The following is an 8,666-nucleotide window of genomic DNA, read 5'->3' as shown; positions in this document are numbered from 1 at the left end:
AAGCTTTTTAAAGATAGATCAGACAGTCCCCCAAAAGCTGAGTACTGCCAGTGGCAAGCGTTTGTGCCAGGCCCCCCCAAAATCATGACATTGGCTTAAAAATCGTGATAAATAAATTTAGGAGTCTCTTTGCCTTCTATTTTCTGTGTCTTTAGGGTGCACTCATGGCTCAGTAGCCATTTGGGCTAGAAACTGACTGTTTTTTTCTACATAAAAGCTGAGATTCTTACTCCATGTTTCTCCAGGAGCTGGGGATTTAAGTTAGACATCAAACCTCACAAGGCTCAGCAGTGCCAACTCTCCTGGTTTGTTGTGACAAACCCTCTCATTCTTGTCACCAAGGAAGGGATCAGAGTTGAGACAGGCCCATAAAAAGAAGCACAGGAGGAGACTTGATTTGAGATGGGGACTCTTTCCATTACAGCAAGGATTTCTGCGGGCATGTGACTCATCCCAGGCGGTGCTTGGGCAAATCCTCCAGGCTGAGTGTGAGGACTGAAGCAACTGAAATCAGATCCACCTCCTGAGAGTGGGCAATGATATTTTTGCTGCCACTTTCTCATAGCAGCGGCATTCTCCATTACCCTGAAGTCCTCTGGGCCAAGGCTGTGGGGTTTGTTATTCTGAAGCCCCCTAAGAGCACCCTCTACCTCTAGTGCGGTATTCTCTGTCAGTCTGAAAGCTCCAGGCCTGCTGCCCATCTTGAGCCCTGAATTCGGGATGTTGAGAAGTCTGAGGCAGGGCCAAGTAAACCTACACCATCCCCGACAAGGGTTTGTCCAACCTGTTCCTAAAAGCCTCCTATGATGAGGATTCTACAGCATTCCAGAACTCCAGCTGAGGCCTCACCAGTGCCGAGCGGAATGGGACAGTTACCTCCAATGTCTTACATACAACACTCCTGCTAGCACATCCCAGAATGACATCAGACTTTTTTGCAACTGCATCACATTTTTGACTCATATTAAGTTTGTGATCCATTATCACCCCCAGATCCTTCTCAGCTGTACTACCGCCTCACCAGTTATTCCCTGTTTTGTAGGTGTGCGTTTGATTGTTTCTTCCTAAGCATAGTACTTTGCACTTTATTGAATTTCATCTTGCTGAATTCAGACAAATGGAGAATTTGTGAAGGTTGTTTTGAATTCTAATTGAGTTCCCCAAAGTACTTGCAACTCCTCCCAGCTTGGTGGTATCTGCAGATTTGATATGTATATTCTCCATTCCAGTATGAAAGTTATGAATGAACATATTGACTAGTAGCAGACCCAGGACTGACCCCCAGCGGGACCCCACTAGATGCAGTTTGACAGCAAACCATTGGTAACTACTTTGAGTAGAATCTTTCAATGATTGCCCCTCACCCAGGGCAGTGTGCAGGGGCTGGGCGCTCAGTACCCCAGCAGGGTGCCGGTCTTTGTGGGTGGATAACGACTTTTAAAGAAAAGCCCTTGGCACCCTGCCACATATTTACAAGCTGAGATCTGTGTTCAGGCTGCTCTGTAGTCAATGAATCGCTTTGCTGTTTGTTCTCTTGTAGTCCCCTAGCAGCCTTGCATTGTGCTGTCACTTCTGTCCACCCACCAAAGAGTTCAAACAAAGGTGTGTGCACTGGGATCCTGCTGCTCTGTCTCTCCCGCCCCTTGTGGCGCCCACATAGAAGGGGCTGGGGGTGGGACTTGGATTTCATTTCTCAAGTTTACCTTTCCTTTCAGCTTTACACACCAACTGGCTGGCTGGGTGCAGGCGGAATGGCAGCAGGTTAGCTCTGCAGCTGCGGGACAGGCAGGGGGGACCAGCTGGAAAAGAGAAGACTGGGGTGCTTTTCGGGAGCTTTTTCTCCCAAGCCTTCTAGAAATAGGGTGCTGAGCTTAATCAGCCTGGAGAGATGAGGAAGAATCTCCAAAGTACTTCTGTGAATGGCTGGAGGGAAATGGTGCATTTGGGATGTAACCTCGGTTCAGCTCCTGGGCAAAGAACCACAAAGATCCCACTGGCCACGGTGCTGTTACAAGCAAGAGTGATGTTACTATAGGCAAGTAAGGTATCAGGCTGGTTAACTGGGGACTGGTTGGGTATATTTGAGGGGGGAGTTAAGTCCCATAGTGCCATTGCTTTGGAATGGTGGCATAGTCTAGTGACTAAAGCAGATAAGTGGGACATCTGGTTTCTAATCCTAGCCCTGCCACTGACCATCCATGGTATCCGGAGTAATTTACCCTCTGTACCTTAGCTATCCCATCTGTGAAATGGGGGCATTTGCATCCCTCATAAAGAATTGAGAGGATTAATCAAAACAGTCATTGTTTGCAAACACTGCAGAGGTCTTCAATGTGTTCTTTAAATACTAAGTGTTGTTACTGATAGTCAGCAATTGTAAACAAGGGAAAAAATTTTTAAGCATATCCAAAGCATAGAAGCATTATCAGTTGTCATCAATGACTAGCACTGTCTTGTGAATATTCCAGAGGTGGACCCCAGCTAATCAAACTTGCAGCATGGCTTTAAAAGTGGACTGCAGAGTTGCAGCCGAAGAATCAACCCCGCTAGCAGGTAATTGGCTTATGAATTTCCAGTGCCTGTATAGGGTAACAGTGAAAGACAGGTCTATTTTTTTTTAAACCAAAGATTTTTACTTAAAAGAAGCCTGTGATGTTTAGTTACCATGGCTAAATATTTACTCGATAAAGACAGAGATTGGGTGACATAAAAAGTGATTTAAGAAATCTGTTTTAAAATCCTTCTTATTGTTTCGCCCTCTCCATTGGGGTTGTGTCTTCATTGCAAAAGATAGGCGTGTTTTTATACTGAGATCGCTATTCCAGTGTTAAAACCCTCGTGGAGTCAAGGCACTGAAGTTTTTACCTTGATGTAACTAGTCAAAATCAACCCCAAGTGTGTGTGGTTGGAAGGGAAGGGGTAGAATGTTGACCTTACTTCAGCACAGAGTTGTTGTTTTTTTAATTGATTTACTTTTTTAGTAATTGGATGCAAGGCCTGATCTTGCAAATCTGCTTTCACGCAGGTAGCCCAGTGGGCATTAAAGTTAAGTTCAACCCAACAGGAATAAGGGTGGCAAACTCAGCTCAGTTTTTACACAGCCCCAAATTCCCCATTGACATGGGTGGAAGTTTTGCTGAGTAAGCATTTCACAAGCTGGCCCAGTGAGCGTCAGCTCAACTGAACTAAAGTATGTTTAAAAGAAATAAAATAAATAACCCAGCAGGTACCATTATCCTATATGCACTGAGGACACAATTCAGTGATCCAAGAATTCTAGAGATGCAACAGTCAGTCATAAACTGTACTTGAGGGGAGACAAGCTCTTTTAAGGGCAGGTGTTTCTGTGTGCTGTCACATCACTGGCATCTTTATTCTTTCCCCAGATGTGGCCTTGGCATGGAAGAGTCTTCACAAAGCCAAGGAAGTGGTAAGTGAGGTTTGTAGCACTCTGACTCTTAAGGAAAGTGCCTCTGGTTACATGAAGTTTTGCCTAAATGATGGCTGAAATCCTGATGCCACTGACTTCACCGAGGCTGGGCTTTCACCCTGTATCTCCAGCTCTGTCCTCTTTTGCTATTATAGTAATAATCAGAGGCGATGTGTGGGGGAGAGTGAGTGCATGCATATGGGTCATGTGCCCCCCCACCCCGAATTGCTGCTTGGTGTGTCCTGAGCATGCTCAGTAACATCTGCTGAAGCCGCTGCCCTCACTCTGCTCCCGCACTATCGGCAGGTACAGGTCACCTGCTAGGGTTGCCAGTTTTGGCTGGATGTGTTCCTGGAGGTTTCATCACATGACCTACTCTTTAATTAAAGATTAATCTTTAATTCCTGGAGACTCCAGGGCAATCCTGGAGGTTTGGCAACCTGACTCGTCTCTAGCAATAGTGAAGCATGATCTTAACAGGTTAGGCCCAGATCCTGCACACACTTCTGCGTATGTTTATCTCTAGTGCCATTGACTTCTCTGAAAAAACAGTGAGGAGTCCTTGTGGCACTTTCGAGGCTAACAAATTTATTTGGGCCTAAGCTTTTGTGGGCTAGAAACCACTTCATCAGATGCTGATACAGACTAACACGACTACCCCTCTGAAAGCTGACTTCTCTGAGACTACTCTCGCCTGGGTAAAGTTATGCATCTGGATACATGTTTGCAGGATCACTGGTATCATAGATTCATAGATTCTAGGGCTGGAAGGGACCTCAAGAGGTCATTGAGTCCAGTCCCCTGCCCTCATGGCAGGACCAAATACTGTCTAGACCATCCCTGATAGACATTTATCTAACCTACTCTTAAATATCTTCAGAGATGGAGATTCTACAACTTCCCTAGGCAGTTTATTCCAGTGTTTAATCACCCTGACAGTTAAGAACTTTTTCCTAATGTCCAATCTAAATCTCCCTTGCTGCAGTTTAAGCCCATTGCTTCTTGTTCTATCGTTAGAGGCTAAGGTGAACAAGTTTTCTCCCTCTTCCTGATGACACCCTTTTAGATACCTGAAAACTGCTATCATGTCCCCTCTCAGTCTTCTCTTTTCCAAACTAAACAAACCCAATTCTTTCAGCCTTCCTTCATGTTCTCTAGACCTTTAGTCATTCTTGTTGCTCTTCTCTGGACCCTCTCCAATTTCTCCACATCTTTCTTGAAATACGGTGCCCAGAACTGGACACAATATTCCAATTGAGTCCTAACCAGCGCAGAGTAGAGCAGAAGAATGACTTCTCGTGTCTTGTTTACAACACACCTGTTAATGCATCCCAGAATCATGTTTGCTTTTTTTGCAACAGTATCACACTGTTGACTCATATTTAGCTTATGGTCCATTATAACCCCTAGAGCCCTTTCTGCCGTACTCCTTCCTAGACAGTCTCTTCCCATTCTGTATGAGTGAAACTGATTGTTCCTTCCTAAGTGGAGCACTTTGCATTTGTCTTTATTAAACTTCATCCTGTTTACCTCAGACCATTTCTCCAATTTGTCCAGATCGTTTTGAATTATGACCGTACCCTCCAAAGCAGTTGCAATCCCTCTCAGTTTGGTATCATCTGCAAACTTAATAAGCATACTTTCTATGCCAATATCTACACCGTTGATGAAGATATTGAACAGAGCCAGTCCCAAAACAGACCCCTGAGGAACCCCACTTGTTATACCTTTCCAGCAGGATTGGGAACCATTAATAACTACTCTCTGAGTACGGTTATCCACCCACCTTATAGTAGCCCCATCTAAGTCGTATTTGCCTAGTTTATTGATAAGAATATCATGTGATACCATATCAAATGCCTTACTGAAGTCTAGGTATACCACATCTACTGCTTCTCCCTTATCCACAAGACTCATTATCCTATCAAAGAAAGCTATCGGATTGGTTTGACATGATTTGTTCTTTACAAATCCATGCTGGCTATTCCCTATCACCTTACCACCTTCCAAGTGTTTGCAGATGATTTCTTTAATTACTTGCTCCATTATCTTCCTTGGTGCAGAAGTTAAACTAACTGGTCTGTAGTTTCCTGGTTTGTTTTTATTTCTCTGTTTATAGATGGGTACTATATTTGCCCTTTTCCAGTCTTCTGGAATCAATCCTGTCTCCCATGATTTTCCAAAGATAATAGCTAGAGGCTCAGCTACCTCCTCTATTAACTCCTTGAGTATTCTAGGATGTGTTTCATCAGGCCATTGGTGTGTTTACTCTTTTGGCTGCCATAGCGCTATTCCTGATTCACACATTCCTAAACCAGATTAGAACTTGGTTTAGCATTATACCCAGATGTAGACACACACTTTCCTTAACCTACGTATTAGATAATTTTAACGTTAACTTTAAGGCCTACCAGTGTAGATAATGGAGAGAGGTGTTTCTGTCTCTTATCTTTCCAGTCAACTGCATTCCTTCCAACTGTAGAAAATACCAAAAGTAACATGCCTAGACATGCCAGTGTTTACACACAGAGTAGCTGGGAGGAAAAAATTAATCAGAGAAGCAAAATATGCCAGCAAAAGGCTACCAGAGAAATACAGCCTATGTCCCTTTTGAAAAGGAAATTTGCCTTTTTACAGTTACAGAGGATTGAAAACAAATTTGACCATGAAAATTGGAATTATGCCAAAGCTCAGAAAGCCAGAAGAAAGCTACAATGCGAAAGGAGTCCCGGTGAGTTCTGATTTACTGGAGAAACAATACTGGGATTGATTGGCTGATTGTCTGCAGCAGGAGGGGAAAACAAAGGGGAAAGCTACACTGCTCTTAATGAGAAAGAACTCACTGGAGGGGGGCTGTAGCTAAGGAGGTGAAATCCCAGTGGATGTAAGGTGCAGGGAGTCTGTGGAGGTAAGGCACAGGCGGGCGGTATGGTGTTAATCTCAAACAGCGATATCGAGATAAAAACTACCCGTGACTTGTCTCCATTAGGATTTTACAGCAGGACAGTTATCTCTGTGTCAATACACACTTTTATTGCAACAAAGATAGTCTTTACAATAATTCTCTAAAAGCCAAAAGAGGCTAAGGAAGGAAGCAGGGAGTTTCACCAGGTCACTGATGGAAACCAAGTGACAAGAACTCAGTTTGTTGGTTTTATTTTCACATTCACAACTGTGAGTTTATTGGCAGCAAAACATTGAAGCTGATGACTCTCCTGTATTTATGGATGCTATTTCTTCCCCAAGCACCAGGGCACTGCGCCATTCTCAAGGTGACAGCTTAATTCCTAGGCTCTTGTCTTGTTAATGGGAAAAGCAAGAGAGGCTTATGGAGCCGATCTTTTACAAGGGAATGGATGCTTTGCCTTGCTGACTGCTTTTGAGGAGGAATTTCCTTTCTTTTCCAGCAAGAGTTACCATTAGACAGGGGAAATGAGGATTCAAATTCAGTCCTTGGGTTTAACTAACACCAAGGTTCTGAGACTTTCCATCACTGGCTGCAGCATTAAAGCCTAGAAGTTCATTGAACACACTGTGACAGCAATGGAGGGCAAGATGCACGCTCCATTGAAACAATGACAGTCCTCCTCCCTAAGGCCCAGGTGCATTTGGCTCTACGCGGACAGACTCTACTCCACACAGAGTCCTGCTGATGTCAATGGGCTCCACAAGGGCCCCTCTGCACTGATCTAGAGGACTGAGAAAGCCCCCAAGGAAAGGCTCAGTAAGGACGGGTAAGGAGAGTGAACTAGGGGCACAAACGTTCCCTACAAACAACAGATTATATTCCTGAATCAAAACCCAGTGAACCCAATTGGCGCCTTTCCGTACACTCCAGTGAGCTAATTCTCAGGCCCTGTGTGGCTTGGGGCTGGGGAACACTTTGGGGTGTATTAGCTGCCCTCCTTTGCTGAACCCTAGACCAGAGCCCTGCCCAGCTGCCATGCAGGAGCGGAGGCGACCCCAGAGATCTTTCCCATAGTATGCATCATTAATCCCTGTACAGCCATCCCTGCTGCAGCCGCTGGCCCCAGGGCCTCGCCCGCCAAGTCCGCCCCATGCTCAGATCCTGCCTTTGAGCTCGGCCTGCCCAGGTGCTGTGTCACTCTCCCTCCATCAGAGGGGACACAAGCTGCTGGAAGTGGGGCAAGGCCCAGCAGGGCTCTAGGGGGAGCCCTGAAGCAGAAGCTGTCACCACAGCAGCGGCTAGGAGCAGAAGCGCCAGCCACCCCACTGCCCAGCGTGCACACTCAGATTTGGCCTTGCAGCCCCTCTGTTATGATGGCAGGACCCTGAGTGGGTTCCTTCGGGCTGCTGCCAGTGCTACACTCTGTGTGTAAGGGGTATACCGCTGCCGTGCCATGGTGCAGGAGCTGTAAAAGAAGGAGACTCTATGTGCTCTGTGGAGCCCTTTTAGTTTCATGTTTGTACAGTGCCTGGCACAGTGAGGCTCTCCTCTGAGAATGGGGTCCCTGAGCACTATTATGGTACAAACAATGAGCAGTGATGCACGCTTTCCCACTCCCACCCCACCGCGCCCACCATCTATCTCAGGGATTCAGCATTTCACCCTCGTTTTGATCCTGGAAAGAGTTAACACCCACACACCAAGTTCTACCAACACTGCAACAATGTTCTGAGCAGTGCAGGGGAGATACTGAGGCCATTATTTGCCAAAACACCAAAGAGCAAAGCCAGAAAGAGCCCTGTCCAGAACCAAAGGCTGCGCCAAGTCGAGACTCACCCATTCCAGGGATTTGTAACTGTCTATTCCTCACGGATGAAACTGTATTGGTGTGTTTAAAGGGCCAGATCTGGTTTTGACAGAGCTCTCACTAAAGCTTGTTGTGCTCTGTTCAGCCAAACTTAAATATTAATTCAAGAAAATCCTCAGACTCCCATTGATTTGGTTGTGTTATGCTATAGAAAGTAACAGAGACCAAGAGGAACCCGTTTCAGTTGAAATCAAGACTGAGGAGAGCTGTCTATCCTGCAGGTAAGTTACACCCAATATCTGCTTCTTGGGCTGGGTGTGGCTAATTAATACAGATTTTGAAAGTGCATTCAGGCCCTTGGATGCAGACACCTGTAAGGAGCAAAAGTCTCTTAAGCTCAAAACTTTAGGTTTTTTTTTTTTTTTTAAAGCTACTAAATTGTTTCACCCTAGGAAATCTCACCAGCAAGGCCAGTGGTATGCTGAGCCACCGTGCTGATTTACTAGTGCATCTTCCTGACG

The 8,666-nt window shown here is 45.4% G+C and overlaps 1 protein-coding gene across 1 annotated transcript in view; it reads left to right on the top strand.

Annotated features, from left to right (window-relative positions):
- Positions 1–1,720: 1,720 nt before the first annotated feature.
- Positions 1,721–8,666, top strand: part of CCDC187 (coiled-coil domain containing 187) — an 84,303-nt gene continuing 77,357 nt past the window's right edge. The window contains exons 1-5 of the mRNA XM_050926954.1: positions 1,721–1,761; positions 2,469–2,553; positions 3,387–3,430; positions 6,068–6,161; positions 8,357–8,426. Coding sequence (XP_050782911.1) covers positions 2,499–2,553; positions 3,387–3,430; positions 6,068–6,161; positions 8,357–8,426 — 263 coding nt within the window. The 5' untranslated portion in view covers positions 1,721–1,761; positions 2,469–2,498. The remainder of the gene's footprint in view (positions 1,762–2,468; positions 2,554–3,386; positions 3,431–6,067; positions 6,162–8,356; positions 8,427–8,666) is intronic.

This window comes from Gopherus flavomarginatus, chromosome 17 (genome assembly GCF_025201925.1).
Source record: "Gopherus flavomarginatus isolate rGopFla2 chromosome 17, rGopFla2.mat.asm, whole genome shotgun sequence".
In the NCBI taxonomy this organism is placed as follows: Eukaryota; Metazoa; Chordata; order Testudines; family Testudinidae; genus Gopherus; species Gopherus flavomarginatus.
This window is presented reverse-complemented; position numbering and strand designations above follow the sequence as displayed.